We start from the raw sequence: 23,084 nt of genomic DNA, 5'->3' as shown, positions 1-23,084 counted from the left end.
ATTACACACTGAATAAATGTTTTTGGTAAAGACCTTTGTCAGGGTATGTATGCCCTGCTGCACAGTTGCATTCATTGAAGGCCAGATTGTAAATATACTGATACATGTAGTGTCACAGTGAACAGTAAGCTCTGATGAGAATGTTTTCCAAAGAAAAAGTCATATTCATGAGAAGAAAAGTAAAGAGATGAGAGAGCTGCACAAACCAGATCAGGCCTGGGAGAGTCAGTGGGCTCTGTTGCAGAAGCCACGTCAGCAGAGTTTGCGTCCTTGCTTTCTGCAATCACCTCTCGCTTTTCTGACGGAGCTGCAGGGCTGCTCTGATCAAAATCCACCTTGGACAATCTGCAAGACACACAAAGTAAACCGCATTCATTTAAAACTACCTGAAAGAAACTGTTCAGAAACATTTTCCTCATACAATGGAACTTTATGACCCCCCCCCCCCCCCCCCCCCCTTTTAAGTTGGTGCTTTTTCAGATCTTGCGTTGATAGTCTCTGTAACTTGACCTTCAGTTTGAGACTCTCTCCTTTAAACGATCTGACCAGTGTTTCTTACAAGCGAGAATTGCTTGCGTCTAGCCTCTCACTATGCCAGACAGCGAGTGTGTTTATGAAACACTTAGATGGCTAGCTTAACACCATTGGTTGATGCTGAAAAGGTTGTCTGCACTGGCCGGTAAACACCCATGAACAGCCAATCAGTTTTTTCTCACCTAGCGAGCACCTCCAAGGCATGCTCGCCTACTCTTGCCAAATCCTAGCATTCCTCACGGCGAGAATTGCCCAAGAAATGCTACTTCCTGACCCCTATCGCCAAACCTCGCATCAAATAAACGAGGAAGTGATGTTCTCTGACCTGTTGCTGTTTCCAAAAAGGGAGCACTGCATGTAGTTAAACTCAGTACAGTGGAACCCCCCTTTTAAAACCTGAACATATCTCTCAGAAAAGCAGGCCTTAAAATGTCGGTATTCTTAAAATAGAGCTAACTTTACACAGGTAATAGACAGAAAATCTAAAAACAAAAGCAAAGGTCTTATCAGGGGGTTCTACTGTATTCTATCTCTGTCACAAAACAACTCACGTGGGACACAAGAAACAGCCAACAATGACTTTGAGCTGCTGCAGACTCAGTTGACCTTCAGCCTGCTGACTGGGCTTGACCTTGGCCCACCAGTCGCGCAAGACATCAAAGGCCTTGGCTGAGAACCACTTGGTGCGAAACTGGGCAGGAAGATGGTCGCTGCACAGTACAGGGATAGCCGCCAAGGCACGGTCTGTTGTCTGTCACAAGCAGAAAAAAAATTCATAACTCCAGACTGAACTCAAATAGAAGACTTTAGTTTAATATATAGTGAAAATAGTTTTACTTAAAAACATACGATACAAATACATGCACTGCCTTGGCAGTGACCTTACAAGTATTATTCCACTGCTGATATGACTTAGTCACCGAGACCACCTTCATTTTTGAACCACTTTATCATTTCTTCAGGAGTCATACATAAGAAGTGACAGAACTTTATGTGACGCCATTATTTTTAATGTGACGTCTTCTCATTACGCAAAGATAAACTTTTCTGGAAATCTCTTTTTTGGATTTAAATACGAAACCATACACTACAATCAGAACACTAGTATGAAGTACGTCTTAATCAAACCTGAAATATAATGTGTGGGTTAATAAAATCCAATAAAACTGATCATGAGGGCTCCCAACATAAAGTCAAGGTCTGGTATCCCTGAACCCATGTTTGTGTAACGCATTTCAGGGTAAGCACATGTTTTTGTCTATTGGCCCGAGACACATGACTCTCACCTTGTCCCTGGCCGTGACCTTGCTCAGGAAGCTGCGCTTCAAGTTGGGAGTGCAGAAGATGCGCATGACTGAACAGTCAATGCCCAGAGTGGCCACGCATCGTTGAGCTACTGCAGCAGACTTTTCCAACTGCACCCTGGACTTTTGCACTCTCTTTAGAATATACTGCAACACAGGATACATACGGTTAATTTCTTAGCAAAGGCGGACAGCTTATTTTGTATGGAGTGGAACCCTCCTTTTAACACTTTCGCGACGGGAGGTGACTAAATTAGTAACAGCGCTGACACGCCCATGGACGGGATGTGACTATTTGAGTAACAGACATACAAGGTACACGACTCGTGATTGCTTCCCGGTTTTTGAAGCTTGCAATAAATTGAGTTGTTTCCCTTGATACACGTGACTTGCTCTTCCGCCATGTGCAAATTAGAGAAGATTTGCGTGGTTTTTTCGAACAAAAAAAATGAATCGAAGGCGAGCCTTGTCACGGGAGGAGATTCTCCGGATGTTGGATCTTGAGGATCCTGTAGATCATGATTCCGACGTGTTGTTTTCGCCTCAAGAAAGCGATAATAGCAGTGATATTGAGGAAGAAACAGTCCTGTTGTTGCTAGTATGAGTCGGCAAACTACACGTGGTAGGGTGGTACTGCATGGATCTTGGAATCGTGTAGTTTGCAAGGGGGCGTGGCAGCACTGATAACAATGGATGGCTGGAGCCTCCTAATCCTTTTGGAAATGTTCATAGGTGTACAGTTGGGACTTTGTTGTGAAAATGTGACTTACAGCAGTCCCTGCAATGTACGGCCCCCGGCGTGAGCGGACACCTGACATGTACGGACACATTTGCTCGGCACGGAGTGTTTTCCTTCTTTATTTGCCCCCCCTTAAACGGACACCTGCAAAACGTGGACGCGGACACTCATTTTCGGTCCCAACAGCAGGTCATACCTCCAATGTACGGACAGACCATCGTCAAATTTTCACCACAACAAAATCGATAACAGAGCAGTCCGGCTCTTGGTACAAAGATCACAGCCGCAATGGTGTGATGACAGTCACTGATAACTTGAGTGCACGTGTACCCATCGTGTGTCTGTGTGTAACCTCTTTCATTGACAAGATACTCTTGTTTCCCCTCAGCCTTGACCAGTGAGTCGGTTGCCTAATCTATGAACCCTTCAGTTGTCTTGCTTTGTCAAAAGTTACGACACAGTCAACTGGTTTTGCTCTGAGTGAACAGTGCAGCTGGCCTCTCTGGCCACAGCCCCCAACAGTACATGGCTGGAGGGAGTGAGAAAGAGAAAGGGGGGTTACTGTTTTCAACAGTATGGGCAGTGACTTAAGGTGGCTAAACTCTGTGGGGTGTCCGGTGTCACCGCATGTCAGCAGGAAGAGCATTGGAGAGAAATAGAGATGTGTACTCTTCCACACAATTTCCAAGCATCAGTTGTCACGGCTTGGGGTAGGCATTAGTGAGGGAGAGTGGGAGCTGTGTTATGTACAGTGTATTTCCGACTGAAGAGTGAAAAGTCACTGCCATGCCACATGATCGGCATGCAGTCAATAAAGCCAGACAAGAAACAAATAAATTACTTGATTATGACATGCAGCTCTATCTGCTGCTATTTATTCAAACTGGTTTTCAAGCTTATTCTTGCAAAGCATCTGCACACGCTCCTCTGTGCTGTGTTTGTGTGGCTGCTTTCGTATGTCAGTGCATGGTGAGTGTGTTCACTGCCTTGAGGATTTATTTTATCTCTTCTTTTCAACACTTTTCATACAAATCCTTTTTACAGAACGTTTAAAGAAGTATTAGGAGTTTATTGTTATTGTTTAGTAGCCACAAGAAGTGATTAGCATAGACTCAATCCTGTTGTTTGTGTTTCTCTGTGTGAGTGTGTGGGGGAGGGGGTGGTGTGGTCACCCCTCCCGTGACCGGACACCTGCAATGTGCGGACAGTTTTGCTATGGCCCAAGGGTGTCCGTTCATCAGAGGGACTGCTGTATATTCAATATGGATTACCTAGACATCATTTGGTGAGTGTCACAGTTTTGTTTCATTTGAGTCAGGATGCTGTGAGTGAATGCGGGATTTGCTTGTTTTTTTCTTTGTACTGTCTCCTTATTTCTGTGTAGAATGTTAACAATATTTCAGCTAATTCATATGTTTTACACCTTGTTTGGTTATAACATTATTTATAATACTTTCTGTTAAAAAATAACTTTTAAAAAAGCAGTGGAAAAGAAAACACACAAAAAAAAAACGTACAAAAACCACAAATTATCCCCCTTTCCCTTTGCTAAAACAAATTGCGTGACAAACTTATAAATAGCACGACTGAACTGGGCATCCATTTTTTAATTAGTACACAAAATGTGGTGGTGATTGGACTTAATTCAAGTTTGCTAGACAGATTTCTTTACAGTTACTGTTTTTTGGGAAGTTTCTTGGTGGCAAGCTTGTGCAGGCAGGACGTTAACGCTGTGGCAATGCTAGTCACAATAGTGTTAAGGGGACCCATGGCATGAAAATAAGATCATAAAACAGTGCACACTGATGTAAACAACTAAGATAAGCTTTTTAGCAAAATAAATGCAACATTTTTTTAATTATCGGCAAAAATTGTTGGTTTTGGTTAAGAGAGGAAGCAAAATTCTTTCTTAAATCCTTTTGATACTGCGACCACCAAGCCCTGAACTCCCCCCCCTCCCCCACCCATCCTCCCACCCCATGTAAGTTGTAATTGTTCAAGTGTTTTTCTGTTGTATGGTTCTGTCCCTTTGTTTAGGTGATGTCCTGTAATGTACAGCATATACATGTAAATAATAAAAAATAAAAACTTCACAAAAAGAGCATAAAAAAAAAAATAAAAAAAATAATAATAAAAAAAAATTGGTTGGTTTTGGTTAAAATTCATATAATTTTCTAACTGTTTTTTTGTCATTAATAAAAAATCTGTGTGCACATTTTTACATAAAAACTCATCTTAGGTGTATACATTAATGTGCACTATTTTATGAAGATGCATTGGTAAATGTTCATCAATTTTCATGCCATGTACCACCTTAAGTCACTGCCCATACTGTTGAAAACAGTAACCCACCTGTACATCAGAATTGCTGTTGACAGAGCAGAGCCCGACAGCAATGACACCGCACTGTGCGTGAAACACCAGGAAGTCGAAATCCCCAAACTGCTTGTCCTTCCTCAGCTGTGTGAGCGTGTCGCTGGCGTACTTCTGGTTGGCGGGCTCCACCGTGGCCGTCTTGAGGTGGTGGAGGAAACTCTCGTAGTGGTAGTCGCCCAGGATCAACATCCCCTCCCCCAGGTGGGCCGACAGCTGCTCCAGGGCCATGCTCACCCTGCACAAATAAGATAAGCACAATGTATTCTCTTGGGTATACTTCAAATACAGCCGTGTGGAAGTGACTTGACATGCTGGAGCAAAAGTGGACTTTTAGAGATTCATTCAGCATGCCGATAAAGCTCACACGGGTTGGATATTTCCTTATCTTAATTTCTGTCATTAATACAGTGGAACCCCTCACAAAGACCCCCCTCTCTCACAACTACCCCGCCACAACGACCCTTTTTTTTAACCGATGTGTTTCCTTATAAAATTATAGTTGTCACCAGTGTAGCGACCACCCCGCTCTAACGTCTAAGGACCGACCTAACAGCTTGTGTAACGACTTTGTCAGACAAAGCCAAGACTCTCAGTCAGCGTAACGCATCACTGACAAACCGGTTATAACCAGTTATAACCGTCTCGCGTAAGCAAAGGCACTAAACCGCTGAGAGGTGTGATGGTTGGGTGGGCTGAGTAAACATCACAAACCAATCATCTCAGGAATCATGAATACACGCATGCAGGAAAAAAAAATATGGGTAGCGCCGTATGTATGGCAGCTCGCTTTCCCCGGGGAGAAAGCAGCCCGAATTTCCATGAGGGTAACCTCACTGGACTGTAAATCTTATCCAATCCAATCCAATTGACTGCATGCCGATCTTGTGGCAGTGACTTTTCACTCTTCAGTCGGAAATACACTGTACACAACACCGCTCTCACTCTCCCTCACTGACTACCCTAAGCCCTGACAACTGATCCTTGGAAATTGTTTGGAAGAGTACACCTCTCTATTTCTCTCCAATGCTCTTCCTGCCCCCCCGCTCTGTCTCTCTCTCTCACTCCCCCCAGCCATGTACTGTTTGGTGCTGTGGCCAGAGAGGTGTCACCGGCTATTTGAGGCCAGCTGCACTGTTCACTCAGAGCAAAACTGGTTGACTGTGTCTAACTTTTGACAAAGCAACACAACTGAAGGGTTCACAGATTAGGTAACCGACTCACTGGTCAAGGCTGCGGGGAAAACAAGAGTATCTTGTCAATGAAAGAGGCTACACACAGATACGCGATGCTGAGAACGGTGGCCGATTTTTCACTCTCTTTCTCGGAGGGCCTTCATCATTGCAGGGACTGCTGTAAAGAATGCTTGCTCAGAAACTAACTCTTTTTGCTTTTGCATTGAAACATGCACCAGAACTGGTGGACACCATCGACAATGTCAAACATGAAATCGAAGCAGTTTGCTTGAGGAAACGGTCGTCAGCAACTCAAACTTCTCTGTTTTCTTTTTTTTAAGAAAATCTGAGGTGACTTTCTTTGTGGCCCCCTGACCCCGCCCCCTCCTTCTGTAAGGACCCCCCTCCATAAGGACTTATTTGTGTCAACATTTTCAAGGTCGCTAGAGAGGGGTTCCACTGTACTCCAAATAAATAATGAAACAAACCTTAAAAAAACCAGTTTATATTTTTATTCTGTTCGATTTTATTTTTGGTATTGAAAGTTAAATCCATTTCACACCCTTCTGGTTTCTATGTTATGGGATAACACATTTTGAAATTCTTGTAAGGAACTCAATATTAAGAATGAATGTGCACAAGTATACCCAATGTATTCTCTGCAGGTCAGGAGACCTCCACATCTTTGCTCATGGTCATAACCTCTCCAAACTGACCTCAATCGTTCTATTTCAGACCTGATTTTCACCGATTTGGGGAGGTTTTTAAAGGGGGTTTACTTAATCCTCTTGGCACGGGGCTGTGCCTAGGGCCGCCACAGAGACCACCACTCAGGTCTTTCAACGTTGCCCAAGGTCCATCCCTGCTCCATCATTTCCCTCTCCAGTGTAACAGGGGGGTTCCACTGTAGAAAGTGCACCTGGGATAAAGTCCATCCAACTGACCTGAACTCTCCCTCCCTGGTGCGCACCAAGGCCTTGTCAGGGTGCTGCTGGTTGACCGGCACCTTCTGCGGCACGCAGTACGTCTCCTGTCCAAACTGGCTGTACATGCGATCCGTGTAGTCGGCCGCCACATCACACAGCGACTGGACTCCACCTTCTGTCTGCAGGCCTACCTCCAGCAAACACTGCGTCTGAAATCACAAACAGACAGACTGATAATATTACAAAATCAAGATTACAAAAACAACAAAGGTGAGTGATTTTAACATCAAACTCTAGTCAAACTGTGAAGAAAATGAGAGAAGACCGCAAGGATGACAGGTGCACAGCTGAAGAGGATCTGCCAGAAGCGAGTGCATTGGAGGAGTGTTGCTGCGGCCCAATGCTCCCCCGAGAATTGAGAGGCATAAGCAAGTCAAAATGTAAATGCTTGGTTAAGTCTATGATTAAGCATTGTTAACAGTAACCAACCTTTCTTGCTATTTGTGCCTGAAAGTTGTCCAACCATGTGTACAATGGCCCCCTCTGCTACACAAAATATGTTTGAGATTGGAGCCAGTGTGCTTCCTTTCCTTTAGTTACATCTTGCATTTTGGGAAGGTGTTTGTGACTTACTACCCTTCTTCATGTTATGAGGACTGTAGCTTTTGTGTTATGCTAACAAAATACGCTGTAACTATTTATTCGGCGTGGTGTGTGTGTGTTAGTGTGTGTTTGAACACATGTAGGTTTAAATCTGATTGAAATCTGCTCAAATGTTGACCATTACAGTTTTACAGGTTATTGTTACTTCAGCTTTTTGGGGAGCTTTTTTGGGGTGATCATAGCTGCCAACTTTTCCCAGATAAAAATAGGGAGGAATGAGCGTCTCGGCGCAAAGCGCCTAGAATGCTAGGGGGGTCCGGGGGCATGCTCCCCCGGAAAATGTTTGATAAAAAGGATGCAAAATGGTGCAATCTGGTGCATTCTGAGGATTATAATTGCCAGTTTCTGGCAGCAAATTTTGTCACAAAAAAGGAAGAATGAGCTGGAGAGAGAGTAGATGTAGTGACTTACCAATGCACGTCAAGCTTCCTTCTACAGTATTTCATACTTCTTGACACTCACATCTTCCAATTGTGTGTGGCCAGGGAAGATATCTTTTGCTATCACAGTTCACAACAGCACCAGTTCATGTTAGTTACTTCCTTGAGTTTATTTCACAATCCAAAAGTCACAACACACTACACCTTCCAGGGGTATGAAGGAGATTGCTGTTGCCATCACAGTTCACAACAGCATAACTGGCACGGATCAGCGTTCATAGTTCGAACATCGACGTCTGAAGCGAACAGTTGTGTAATCTTTCTCGTCTTCTCGACGGCTGTCCCCCGGTTCCGTTCATGTTTTGCTGTTCTTGAATGAGCTTCAATATCCCCCCGGCCTCCATGTCCGATGCTGATATATCTTCGCGGCACTTGGTGCAAAACGCGAAATGTATGCTGCGTCTTGTCGATTCGGAGATGAAGTCATACTCTTGTTTGTAACTCTTGAAATTTTACAAGAACTTTCGGGCCGACTTTCAGCCGCTGGGCCGTTGTTTTCTTCATTTTGTGGTCATCTGCTGCTGCTTCTTCTTCTGCTTCTCATCCACATTCGACTGAAGCGCATGCGCTAGCCACAAATCTCGCCTATTCTCGTTTAGTTTTGATTTTGATCACAGCGTTTGTGTGACGAAGCCTCGCGCTGAACGAGAGTTCAGAAGTGAAACTACGCCGAGTACAGGCGCTTGAAAATACACTCCAGTCATTATATAACTATACTCGAAAAATTTTTAATCGGGAAACTTTTGCACTATTCGGGAAAATCCGGGACTGGACATAAAATTGGGAATTTCCCGGTTTTCTAGGGAGGGTTGGCAGCTATGGGTGATTGATCCTAAATAAAAAATCACAAAGTAAAAACAATGGTATGTGGTTGCAGGGTTAAAATGGCCGTTTACTGCACTGTCACTGTGTCTGTGACAGCATTTCTAATATTATTCTGTCAACTCCATTATAACAGTTAACACAACTGACCTGCATTCCATGTGAAGACTCTGTTTCCATCGGGGTTGCACCACTTCTGGAAAACGGGATATACAAGTTTACAACATAAATAGACAAGAAATATCAGCTCAAAATTCAATTACATACTGCCATAAATTATGAATAAAGGCGTTTTATTTAAAAAAAAATTAACTTGTCCATTTGTTTTCAGACCTCTACCCATACTCACTCTTTATCATATCTTATTTGTCCAATGGTCTCATATTGTCTAGTAGCCATACTCATATACTTTATTGTCTAGTCTTTTCTTTATTTGGTGTTTAACGTCGTTTTCAACCACGAAGGTTATATCGCGACGGGGAAAGGGGGGGAGATGGGATAGAGCCACTTGTTAATTGTTTCTTGTTCACAAAAGCACTAATCAAAAATTTGCTCCAGGGGCTTGCAACGTAGTACAATATATTACCTTACTGGGAGAATGCAAGTTTCCAGTACAAAGGACTTAACATTTCTTACATACTGCTTGACTAAAATCTTTACAAACATTGACTATATTCTATACAACTACAAGAAACACTTAACAAGGGTAAAAGGAGAAACAGAATCCGTTAGTCGCCTCTTACGACATGCTGGGGAGCATCGGGTAAATTCTTCCCCCTAACCCACGGGGGGTTTATTGTCTAGTAGCCATACTCATACAATATACTTTATTGTCTAGTAGCCATACTCATATACTTTATTGTCTAGTAGCCATTCTCATATACTTTATTGTCTAGTAGCCATACTCATATACTTTATTGTCTAGTAGCCATACTCATATACTTTGTCTAGTAGCCATACTCATATATACTTTATTGTCTAGTAGCCATACTCATACTTTATTGTCTAGTAGCCATACTCATATACTTTATTGTCTAGTAGCCATACTCATATATACTTTATTGTCTAGTAGCCATACTCATCTATATTATAATACGCGACCGTTTTGGGGCCTTGCATCGCTATCTCCTCCCAAACCCGGCCGATTTGGGCCCCGATTTCCGCGGTACCTAGAAACGTTTGGCCCCGCAGACAATGCGCCCGGTTAGAAAAGCCGATTCCGAAGCCAAATGGCTTTTTCTGGCATTCTGACGCGCCATTTCCTAGCAGACGACTCGACCGGAAGGCCTCCCCATTGGCTGTTAAAGAACCGGGTCTCCCATTGGCTCAGACCGAATAAGCTGATCGCAGCGCCACTCAGTTCCGCCCGCACGACATGCGGCATCTACAAGCAAGTTCGACTCGGCGAATGTTTGTTCAGGCATCGACCAAGCGCGACAGGTAAGTCAGTCTCCTTCTTAAAGTGTTCCGAAACCATTTTGCCACAGTGTACTGTAACCAGAATTTATCTTTACTTTCGTTTTGTTCCTATTGTGCTACGATCTGCAAATTGTAAGGTTCCGAAAGTGTCGTCTGTCGAACCGGCAGCTGTCTCCTAGCTCTGTCAAAACTTGCTGAACCCGTAAAAACACAAGTAAGCCAATTTTATTCTTCGTATATGAGGATAACAACTCAGTATGATTATATTCTAGGTTTGATATGACCATGACTATGATTTAGGTTGGTTTTGATGCCTTTCATTTGCATTTCGAGTTCGTGACTCGAAGTTCCACGTGTGTTTTGGTTACGTCAGCAACTGACTGTGGGCAGTTTTGACATCATTGTAGATCTCTTTTTCGTTGAGAATAGTTTATTTAATAGCAAAGACACTCTAACAAGATTTTGCAGAAGAGTTGCTGCCTAAAACCTTTCAATTGTTGGAAATCGTGCCAATGTTCTATTTTTTGGATATTTGTTCATTTCGTTTTTAGTGTACTCCACTTCAAGGTGGTTTAGTGAGTGTGATTTTGATTACTTCCCTTGAGTTGGAAAAGTATTTTGTTTCACAAATGTTCTGAGTATGGTTTTTGTTTGTTCTTTCAGATTTTCACCATAGCGACTAAGTACCAATGAATTGATAGCAAATGCAGGTTCTACAAATGTCAGCATTTTTAATTTATTTGGGTGATTGCAAGTGCACGTTCTGCAAATTTGGAGACATAGCTCAGTTGGTAGCGCGCTGGATTTGTATTCAGTTGGCCGCTGTCAGCGTGAGTTCGATCCCAGGTTCGGCAAAAAATTATTTCACAGAGTCAAGTTTGTGTGCAGACTCTCTTCGGTGTCAGAACCCCCGTTTACACTACATTGGGTGTGCACGTTAAAGATCCCACGATTGACAAAAGGGTCTTTCTTGGAAAAAATTGCTTAGGCACAGTTAATAATTGTCTACCTATACCCGTGTGTGACTTGGAATAATAGGCCGTGAAAGGTAAATATGCGCCAAAATGGCTGCAATCTACTGGCCGTATAAAATTTCATCTCACACGGCATCACTGCAGAGCGCCTAGAACTGTACCCACGGAATATGCGCGATATAAGCCTCATTGATTGATTGATTGAATTATGAGCTATGAATTTAACACGCTCAAGTTCAATTTTACCCATACACCTGTGTACAATCTATATATTCTTTTTCCTCATTTTCTTCACATAGGAAGACACCATTCGCTTCCGCAGACAAGGCGACAGATCGGGGGATGTCCACTCAACAACTTTGCGCACTTTTGCCAGGTAAATCCCAATTAATTGACGAATGATTGTGCTCCAAACATCAGCATTTTTCATTAATTTGGGTCATAGCAAATGCAGGTTCTAACAATTTCAGCATTTTTCATTTATTTGGGTGATTGCATGTGCACGTTCTGGGTTTAGTGAGTGTGATTTTGATTACTTCCCTTGAGTTGGAAAAGTATGAGTATGGTTTTAGTTTGTTCTTTCAGATTTTCACCATAGCGACTAAGTACCAATGAATTGATAGCAAATGCAGGTTCTACAAATGTCAGCATATTTAATTTATTTGGGTGATTGCAAGTGCACGTTCTGCAAATTTGGAGACATAGCTCAGGTGGTAGCGCGCTGGATTTGTATTCAGTTGGCCGCTGTCAGCGTGAGTTCGATCCCAGGTTCGGCGGAAATTTATTTCACAGAGTCAACTTTGTGTGCAGACTCTCTTCGGTGTCAGAACCCCCGCTTACACTACATTGGGTGTGCACGTTAAAGATCCCACGATTGACAAAAGGGTCTTTCCTGGCAAAAATTGCTTAGGCACAGTTAATAATTGTCTACCTATACCCGTGTGTGACTTGGAATAATAGGCCGTGAAAGGTAAATATGCGCCAAAATGGCTGCAATCTACTGGCCGTATAAAATTTCATCTCACACGGCATCACTGCAGAGCGCCTAGAACTGTACCCACGGAATATGCGCGATATAAGCCTCATTGATTGATTGATTGAATTATGAGCTATGAATTTAACACGCTCAAGTTCAATTTTACCCATACACCTGTGTACAATCTATATATTCTTTTTCCTCATTTTCTTCACATAGGAAGACACCATTCGCTTCCGCAGACAAGGCGACAGATCGGGGGATGTCCACTCAACAACTTTGCGCACTTTTGCCAGGTAAATCCCAATTAATTGACGAATGATTGTGCTCCAAACATCAGCATTTTTCATTAATTTGGGTCATAGCAAATGCAGGTTCTAACAATTTCAGCATTTTTCATTTATTTGGGTGATTGCATGTGCACGTTCTGGGTTTAGTGAGTGTGATTTTGATTACTTCCCTTGAGTTGGAAAAGTATTTTGTTTCACAAATGTTTTGAGTATGGTTTTAGTTTGTTCTTTCAGATTTTCACCATAGCGACTAAGTACCAATGAATTGATAGCAAATGCAGGTTCTACAAATGTCAGCATATTTAATTTATTTGGGTGATTGCAAGTGCACGTTCTGCAAATTTGGAGACATAGCTCAGTTGGTAGCGCGCTGGATTTGTATTCAGTTGGCCGCTGTCAGCGTGAGTTCGATCCCAGGTTCGGCGGAAATTTATTTCACAGAGTCAACTTTGTGTGCAGACTCTCTTCGGTGTCAGAACCCCCGTTTACACTACATTGGGTGTGCACGTTAAAGATCCCACGATTGACAAAAGGGTCTTTCTTGGAAAAAATTGCTTAGGCACAGTTAATAATTGTCTACCTATACCCGTGTGTGACTTGGAATAATAGGCCGTGAAAGGTAAATATGCGCCAAAATGGCTGCAATCTACTGGCCGTATAAAATTTCATCTCACACGGCATCACTGCAGAGCGCCTAGAACTGTACCCACGGAATATGCGCGATATAAGCCTCATTGATTGATTGATTGAATTATGAGCTATGAATTTAACACGCTCAAGTTCAATTTTACCCATACACCTGTGTACAATCTATATATTCTTTTTCTCATTTTCTTCACATAGGAAGACGCCATTCGCTTCCGCAGACAAGGCGACAGATCGGGGGATGTCCACTCAACAACTTTGCGCACTTTTGCCAGGTAAATCCCAATTAATTGACGAATGATTGTGCTCCAAACATCAGCATTTTTCATTAATTTGGGTCATAGCAAATGCAGGTTCTAACAATTTCAGCATTTTTCATTTATTTGGGTGATTGCATGTGCACGTTCTGGGTTTAGTGAGTGTGATTTTGATTACTTCCCTTGAGTTGGAAAAGTATTTTGTTTCACAAATGTTCTGAGTATGATTTTAGTTTGTTCTTTCAGATTTTCACCATAGCGACTGCAGGTTCTACAAATGTCAGCATATTTAATTTATTTGGGTGATTGCAAGTGCACGTTCTGCAAATTTGGAGACATAGCTCAGTTGGTAGCGCGCTGGATTTGTATTCAGTTGGCCGCTGTCAGCGTGAGTTCGATCCCAGGTTCGGCGGAAATTTATTTCACAGAGTCAACTTTGTGTGCAGACTCTCTTCGGTGTCAGACCCCCCCCCCCCCCCCCCCACCCCGTGTACACTACATTGGGTGTGCATGTTTAAGATCCCACGATTGACAAAAGGGTCTTTCCTGGCAAAAATTGCTTAGGCACAGTTAATAATTGTCTACCTATACCCGTGTGACTTGGAATAATAGGCCGTGAAAGGTAATTATGCGCCGAAATGGCTGCAATCTACTGGCCGTATAAAATTTCATCTCACACGGCATCACTGCAGAGCGCCTAGAACTGTACCCACGGAATATGTGCGATATAAGCCTCATTGATTGATTGATTGAATTATGAGCTATGAATTTAACACGCTCAAGTTCAATTTTACCCATACACCTGTGTACAATCTATATATTCTTTTTCCTCATTTTCTTCACATAGGAAGACGCCATTCGCTTCCGCAGACAAGGCGACAGATCGGGGAATGTCCACTCTCTTCCGCTGCAGTTAGTGATCAGGTATCGACAACTTTGTCCACTCTTCATTGTGGGTGACGCGAACTGCGACAAGATTTCTTTCCCAATTCTATAATTGGTGTTACATATTGTTTTTACACATTTTAACTAGCATGCTTCTTAATTGAAGCGTGACAAAATCATTTTGTCACATTGACTGAATTCTCAGACTGTCCACATTGACTGAAATCTCATAAAAGGGCAGAACCCACTGTATATTTACCAATGGTTTACTTTTTCATTCCTATTTGCTGATGTGTAACACCATGATCCACAACCCACACCCAATTTAGCTGCTACAGTGTGTGAACAAACTATTGATGTACTTTTTACAATGAGCGGTTTTGCTGCTAGCATTGGTGACCTCCCTGGGCCCAAGGGAGAGAAGCGTCTTACCTACCTGGCGCGAACGCTAGAGGACACGGGTTAAAAATTGCTTCTTTGTGATGTGTAAATCGGTACTTTTCTATTTAATTTCTGCAGCTTAGGTAACTGCGCCATGTGTAAAAGATGGGTAGCATATGATTCGGACATATCTCGACACCACACATTTAAAAAAACAATGAAGACTATGCGCAATTACCTAAGCTACAGAATAAAATAGAAAAGCACCGATTTACACATCGCAAAGAAGCGATTCCCCGTGAGCTCTAGCGCTCGCGCCAGGGGAAGTAAGCAGCAAAAGCGCTCATTACATGTGTTCTGCATCTGAAAATTGGTTGATGATGGTCTGGAAAGATAGCTTTTGTTGTCAAAGTCAGGGTACTTGCCTCACAGAGTGACTGGATGTGCAACTATGTTTGCATTCAGATCATTTCAAACCTAAGTTGGTGATGTGTAAATATTTGTTTTTATTCTCTTTGTACACACCTTTGCAACTTTAGTTCAGTGTGTTGTGTGTGGTTTTAGTTGTTACATATACATTGATATTTTGTTCATTTTGCACATGATTGCATTTTCTCAATGCCTTTGAGTTTGCTACTGTGTGTGTGTGTGTGTGTGAACAAACTGTACTTTTGCTGTACTTTTTGCAAGTACGGGTGTACTGATGTGCAACTATGATAGTGTTCTTCATTGCGATCATTAGTGCTGTCTTTTTATCCAGCTCCCAATTGTAAGCATGACGATGTGCACACAGTTCATTTGCACATTTAGCATTGTGTGAGTGTTTTTCTCTATACATATGCATGGTGATCTGTAAACATTTTGCTTCTATGTAAACATGTTGTTGTTCGTAGAACCAACTTCACATTTTAACTACTTTTTATTCACATGTTTGCCAAAGTGTAAACATTTTGTTCCATTTAACGCTGGTTGTTTTTTTCCTGTCTCAAGACATGTATGGTGATGTGTAAAAATATTGTTCTATGGGCACATTTTTTTGCACATTTATGTACTTCACTTATGTCAATGTAGCCGCTAATTTAAGTGCAGTCGATCGTACAAACATTTCATTGTGGGTGACTCGAGCTGTCGGCGAACTGCGACAAGATTTCTTTCCCAATTATATAATTGGTGTTACATATTGTTTTTGTACATTTTAACTAGCATGCATCTTAATTGAAGCGTAACAAAATCATGTTGTCACATTGACTGAATTCTCAGACTGTCCACATTGACTGAAATCTCAAAAGGGCACACATTAACGCTGTTTTATCCTTTCCCAATTATATGAAAATTTGATAGGCGTTTTATTGTTCACAGTACCAACTGTTACTTTTTCCTATTTGCTGATGTGTAAAACTGTTATTGTACGGTGCACACTATTTTCTCCCAATAAATTTATGGCATTTTGTTTTGTATGATGCCATCAAACATTTAACACGTTTTTGTTGCTTATTCACAATTAATTCTGTAATTTATAAAGAAGAAAATCCCGTGCGTAGCACGGGTATCACTAGTATACTTTATTGTCTAGTAGCCATACTCATATACTTTATTGTCTAGTAGCCATACTCATATACTTTATTGTCTAGTAGCCATACTCATATACTTTATTGTCTAGTAGCCATACTCATATATACTTTATTGTCTAGTAGCCATACTCATATACTTTATTGTCTAGTAGCCATACTCATATACTTTATTGTCTAGTAGCCATACTCATATACTTTATTGTCTAGTAGCCATACTCATATACTTTATTGTCTAGTAGCCATACTCATATACTTTATTGTCTAGTAGCCATACTCATACTTTATTGTCTAGTAGCCATACTCATGTTTCATTTCCTGTACAGTGGTACCTGCAATGAAAGGACACACTTGCCCAAAATAAAATAACAAGAAGAGCAAACGCTCGATCGAGTCACTTTCGCAGTTCTGAATATTATATGAGGCATCAGATGGACAGGAAGAAATTGCTATTCACAACACAATGAGTCACGTTCACATAAAATTTGAGCCCGGTCACTTTTATAGTTTCCGAGAAAAGCCCAACGTTAAGTTGTGTGTTGCCGAACAGAAAAGGCTAGTTATCTCCCTTGTTTTTCTGATAACGTTCGTAAAAGGCTACAGATGTAAATACTTTGATGTAAAGAATAATCCTACAAAGTTTCAATCACATCCGATGAACTTTGTCAAAGATATAAAATGTCTAATTTTTCCTTTGACGCTGACCTGTGACCTTGAAAAAGGTCAAAGGTCAACGAAACCATCGTTAAAGTGTAGAGGTCATTGGAGGTCACGACTAAACAAAATATGAGCCCGATCGCTTTGATAGTTTCCGAGAAAAGTCCAACGTTAAGGTGGTGTCTACGGACGGCCGGCCGGACAGACTAACACTGACCGATTACATAGAGTCACTTTTTCTCAAGTGACTCAAAAACAGAATAGATATCTAAATATGTATGAGTAATAGACACATGTGGACAAGAGTAAGTCACTAAGCGCGAGTCATTCGAAACCTATTTTATGGCACCTGAAATGAACAAGCTACTTTTATCCTAAAAAATATGGTTATGGTTCTCCCACAAAAAGTAGAGACCAAGACTCAAGAGAAGAAAAAGCACTTACATGCCAGGGGAAGAATCCGTTTCCATAGGTGTCTCTCTAGCAGACCTGCGGCCATAATACATGATTTGTGTGGGCACTGTACTGAAGCGCACAGGCATGTTTGCAGCGTTGCCGGACATAATGCCCCGCTGGTCTCTGGGGAAGCCCAGGGGGTAGAGGGCTCGAAACCTGGCCTGCACCGGCTTGGCCATGGTGGAGGTGGTGGGCAGGGAGCAAGGTCGCACCCCCATATGATGAAGGGGCAGGTGGGGCGGTGGCTGGCTCATCACCATGGGAACAGGGGGCTGCTGTAGCTGCGCTTTGATCCACCCCGGACGGAACTCCTGTCGACCGTTAGCGGAGCTGACGACCACACCCCCTTCCATCACCATGCCTGTTATGTTCATTTGTCTGGAACCATCCATCATCTGCTGCCCGGACCCATCTATCATCTGCTGTCTGGGTTGCATCTGTGAGACAACACTGTAACCCTGTCCATTGGCGTTCAGCTCTTGGGCATAGCCTTGACCACCGGGGCTGACCTGAAGGTGCATGGGGAATGCTTGCTGCATGTTGGGAGAAAACTGTGCGTAGCTGTTGGGGTCCACAGGCTGAGCAAAGCCGGGGCTCATTCCCTGTACAAAATGCTGCTGGTGCAAGGTCACACCAGGCTGGTGCTGCACGTACACAATGCCTGGCTGACCTTGACCTGTAACCCCTAGTTGACCTTGAATGGGCTGACCTTGACCCATGTGTTGCGATACAGGGGAAAACATGGCCATATGGTTGGGAGACAGGACTGCAGGAACAACACCAACCCCCATATGCATGCTTTGTTCCTGGGGGAAAGAATCCTGGGGAACGACGCTCAACTCTGGCTGGTGGGGGTTATAACCGGGCGGAGGACAGTCTGGGCAGGCCTCCTCAGGTAGCCTTGACATTCCCATGACAGGCTGGCCCTGACCTTGCATGACTTGACCTCCATCCACAACCTGGTAACTGTGGCCTTGACCTTGAAGCATGAATGGTGGGTAGACTGAGGGTTCCACAGGTTGGAACCCTGGCCGCATGGAGGTGACTGCAGAACCTTCATGGTGGTCAGCAGAGTAGGGTTCTAGGATCTGGTACTGAACGTGGCTGGGGTCCATGGGGTCAGGACCTCTCTGACCAGGGTCCATGGCGCACTGCACCTTTCACCCATCTGTGCACAACACGGACACAGAACATAAACATGTTGCTAGCTTACTGGCATGCGACTGCAAGTATTCAAACTTCAAGCAGGCATTACCCATATAACATAGGTTCTAAAAATATAAAGCCACTCAGTCTGACAAAGGAAGGGCCTTTTTCATAAAATGACCGATGTGTTTTATACTGTATCCATCCAAATCAAATCATGACAAAGGAGACAGTGACATTACAAGAGGTACAACAACATTTGAATGAATTCACAAAATAAACAATAAATTACACCCTCACTCTTCTCTCCCACACACACAAAGCAGTACAGACTGTAATTTGTAAAGCTAATCTTGAAATAAACTCAAGAGAAGATAATTATCCTTTTGAGTCCTTTTAATTTCATCCGGGTTTGCAGCAAATCATCAAAAATTGCAATGGGAATTCCCAATTAAACAAGAACCACATGTATATATCTGTGTGCCAAGGAAAAGGTGCCCAAGAGCCCAGGACACTGAATTTTCATTATGGTTTCTCAATATGTCTTTTGTATTTTTGTTATGTTAAAGTGATTGAACTGTTCAAATTTGTCATTTAAAAGACGGTTGACATAATGAGAAATTAGTGTTTGGTGTGTTGCTTGTAAAACTGTTTCTCATGACGCACAACATTTTTAGTGCTAGAATTTAGTTCATTTAAATCAAAAACCAAGATTAAATATTTTTTTTATATGAGCATTTGATGGACTCTTTTCATTCATAGCCAAATAAAGTGCTCACAGATCATGTTCCTTGAAAATTATCATCATGTATGTGTCACGTCACGAGAAACAAGTTTTTTACTTATGCAACAATGCATTCCACAAAAAATAACTTCTTCCTGATCAAACTTTTTAATATCCCACTTTGTTCAAATTAACATATTTGTCTGCAAATGATACAAAGGCTTGAGTGAACTTTGATATCAAAATTGGCTAAACATTTGTTTTTGTGACAAACCAAATCCTTTATCCACAAACATAGGGAGTCGAAGCAGCACCAAATTAAGCAATGTGAAGAAGCTCAATAAGAAAAAATGTTTTTCTAATCATAAACCCCTTTGTTGGATATGTAAATGTTTCTTGTGACAATAGCGTCACGTGTTGTGACTTGTCACGAGAAACATCTGAAATTATCCAGAGCCATTATTACAGGCAGTCGTGTGCTTTCGTTTTGTTTAACTTCTTGATCAGAAACATTTTATATCAAAAGAAGCAGTAAATTAGATAAAGTAATGGATTTACAAGGATGTGCTGTTCTTGTGACATGTAATTTTGGTGTGACGCGATCACTACACTGAACTTGACGCCTGGCTGCCATTTCGCTGGTCTTCCCGAATGTCGTTTACGGTTTTTCGGCACAGACTACAATGCGGTTGATTTAAATGTCATTCTCGCTGTTACAAAACGAAAGTAATATATAGCAGTGCTGTTTCTCGTGACATTTGTGATGTGAATCTTGCCACTCACAAAAAATAGTTTAAATCATGGAATCATCGTGTCCATTGACTGCCATCCTACCCCCTGTTTCGAGGAGTAGTTCTAAAGCATCATTCTGGGTTGTCTGATTTTGATTACTTTGGGCAAAGAAGAAAAGGGACTGTGGCTGAGTGTGACGTGAACAGTCACAAGAAACTGTACATTTTCAAGTGTTAATTTCATAACTTTAACATATATATATTTTTTAAACAAAAGAGTGTTCCATAACGTACAAGCAACTTTATTCAACAAGTTTCATTACTTCAAATAAAAAGAAAACAATTATTTTGTTATCAAATGTAAGCTTTTCTGATCACACCAAAAAAAAGTGGGGAAAAAAACAGCAAAAATTGGGGGTAAATTTATGTTTGAAATTCAATAAAAGATAGTAATACATTAGTATTTGGTACAAACCTTTGATATTAGATATTACATTAAAACATTTCAGATTACATTGAAAGCAGCTTTATTGCTATTTTCTCACAAATAAACTATGTGTGGATATTTTAAAACCTTTTCAAAAATAAGTAAAGAATGTCACTGGATTTTGAGCTATGAATTTAACACGCTAAAGTTCAAGATTACCGAAAACCTTTGCAAGAGAAGAAAGTCTCTACTTTCTGTTTCAGTCGTGGAGCTTGTAACTATGAGTAGACACGGAAGTTCTATAATAATAATCATAATGTATAACTTAGGTAAGTTTCGGACACAACTTTCACTAGAGACACAGGTGTGCGGGACTGAAAGAACGTCCTTTTCGGTTTTATTTGCTAAAGATTTTAGCTTTAAAATGTTTCAGAACATGTAGTATGCAGCTGGCGAGCTCCCAGTCGCTAATACTATTAGTGTGTTTTGTAAACAACACTGTCAACAGCGACAGGTCTTCTATCGAATGAGTAGATCATTCATTCAATGTTCCGTGTACACCCAATCATGACCACGGAACATATTTAAGATCAATCTTTGATTATCTACAATGTTAGCAGAAGTCTGTGTCAAGCTAGATAAAGGAAAACTGACTATTTGACAGGAACAGACTCTCGTTTGACGTACCCAGCAGTTAGAATCTTCGTTCAATCATGTAGGAAACTCCGATCTCAGTCGACTGGTCTGGAAACCGGATGTGCCCGTCACAGCCCGGAAGTCGAGAAATCCGGCCAATCTGGGTCCTCGATAGTACGACTAGTAACTGTGCCAAGTCGACGTTGGCGAAAACAACATAATTTATAAACAAACTGCGCACAATAAAAAGCAATGTTCCTGTACAAGTAACAGGTAACCGCGAAGACAAAAAATACACTCTGTTTAGTTCAACATTTGACGCGTGTTTGAAACAGTTTACAATAATAATAAGGTTTTTTTAAATCTTTGAGTTTGAAAAGCCTGACAACTTGTGACAGTACTGCCGCAAACTGCGCTCTTTGTTTTCTAGGCGGCGTGCTAGTCTGTTCATTTCTTTTCTTTGCTGTTACTTCTTCCAAGACATTTCAGTTGCATTACTTTCACTGGCCAAACCGGCTGTAACTGTCACAATTAATAAACCATCGTCGCTGTAAACTGTGACGGTGACGACCTAATCAGAAATCTGACATCGCTACACCAAAATGTTCATGGTTGTGGTCAAAGTCCAGGGGCGGACGAGGGGGGGGGGGGGGGGGGGGTCCACAGGGTGCAGGTGCACCCCCCCTCCAGCAACAAAAATTAATAAATTTGGAAAGCTGATTCTATGACCATTTATAAGTTCAAATGGCACCAGATGGCACCATTTTGCTTCTTTGGGCCAAAACAATCACATTTTTGTATTTAAACTTAGATATTTGCTTTAATTCTAAACTCCTTCCCTTCTCATTCAAGGGACGTAACCACTCGGTGCACATTTTTGAAGAAATCGAATTTCGGGTGAAATCTATTAAATTTTGCCCCCAACTTTTCTTCACTTGCAAGAAACTGACATGCTTTTCCCCCTTAAATAAGTGTACTTCTTTAATTTGATCAGGAAAAAACAATTTCAGTCTCGAGAATATATCGAATCAGAAACTGAATGAGGGGGAAAGCTGAGTTACACCGGTCAGTGTTTAACGCGCTCATCATGTCTGCTGTTTGACTGACAGAAGCTCCGTGCTCAAATGTACCGTTTCGGAGCCAAACCGAAAGGAGACTGTACATACTCCGTAGGCATAAAAGAAATAGCGTAGAGCAAAATTAATACATTTAGTCAATCTGTCGAACTAAAAGAAAGTGAAACTGAACGCACTACGTTTCAGTTTCCACCAAGACAATATAGCTTTGCCGATCCCGCTGATTAACTTTCTGAGCTTGTTTTCAAGTTAATCCAAGAATAACATATCTATATATACATTTGGATTGAGGAAAGGATAAAGAATAAGATGAAATATTTTTGGATCGACTGCTAAAATTTCAGTTAATTAGAAAGGGTGTTTGTTCTGTGTGTAAAAGTCTGCCTGTGTCCAGAAACTCAGTGATGGTTTACGGGAGGCGGAGTGGGCCTTTCATTACCAAACTTATCAATTAATTGTTCAGCTTCCACGCTGAATGCAATCCCATAGTCCGGGCTTCGTCGAAGATTGTTTGGCCAAAACTTATGTCAATACATTCGAGTTAAAAGATGACGTTACTACAATGCGGCCTCAACTTTTGCAAAAAGCTGGAAATGACCGTGCGTCATCAAAACGTTTATCGAAACTTGAAAAAGAAAACGTACGGGGGTATCATCTGGGTCGGAGTTCTTCGACTATGTAAAGTTTCATAAAGAGAGGTCCTGTGGTTTTCCAGGAATTGCTCTATGACAGACAGACACACACACATACTAAGTACATGTACCTTGTCTCGATTCCCTGTCTATGTTAAAACATTTCGTCTTAATTGACCAAACGTAAAATCGACGGATGAAAGTCGCTTGCCAGTGTTCATTGGAGTG

The 23,084-nt window shown here is 41.8% G+C and overlaps 1 protein-coding gene and 1 long non-coding RNA gene across 2 annotated transcripts in view; one reads left to right on the top strand and one right to left on the bottom strand.

Moving 5' to 3' along the window:
- LOC138950921 (uncharacterized) overlaps positions 1 to 21,337 on the bottom strand; it is a 50,718-nt gene extending 29,381 nt beyond the window's left edge. The window contains exons 1-8 of the mRNA XM_070322631.1: positions 21,200 to 21,337; positions 17,473 to 18,652; positions 9,127 to 9,172; positions 7,070 to 7,260; positions 4,930 to 5,188; positions 1,821 to 1,985; positions 1,086 to 1,285; positions 207 to 345 (exon numbers count right to left, since the gene is read on the bottom strand). Of these exons, the coding sequence (XP_070178732.1) occupies positions 207 to 345; positions 1,086 to 1,285; positions 1,821 to 1,985; positions 4,930 to 5,188; positions 7,070 to 7,260; positions 9,127 to 9,172; positions 17,473 to 18,629 (2,157 nt within the window). The 5' untranslated portion in view covers positions 18,630 to 18,652; positions 21,200 to 21,337. The remainder of the gene's footprint in view (positions 1 to 206; positions 346 to 1,085; positions 1,286 to 1,820; positions 1,986 to 4,929; positions 5,189 to 7,069; positions 7,261 to 9,126; positions 9,173 to 17,472; positions 18,653 to 21,199) is intronic.
- On the top strand, positions 11,630 to 15,095 carry LOC138950920 (uncharacterized). Its single transcript, XR_011450867.1, has 4 exons — positions 11,630 to 11,745; positions 12,565 to 12,641; positions 13,479 to 13,555; positions 14,385 to 15,095. It is a non-coding gene; the product is annotated as an uncharacterized lncRNA (long non-coding RNA).
- Positions 21,338 to 23,084: the final 1,747 nt, after the last annotated feature.

The sequence above is a fragment of the Littorina saxatilis genome, linkage group LG16, assembly GCF_037325665.1.
Source record: "Littorina saxatilis isolate snail1 linkage group LG16, US_GU_Lsax_2.0, whole genome shotgun sequence".
Lineage (NCBI taxonomy): Eukaryota > Metazoa > Mollusca > Gastropoda > Littorinimorpha > Littorinidae > Littorina > Littorina saxatilis.
This window is presented reverse-complemented; position numbering and strand designations above follow the sequence as displayed.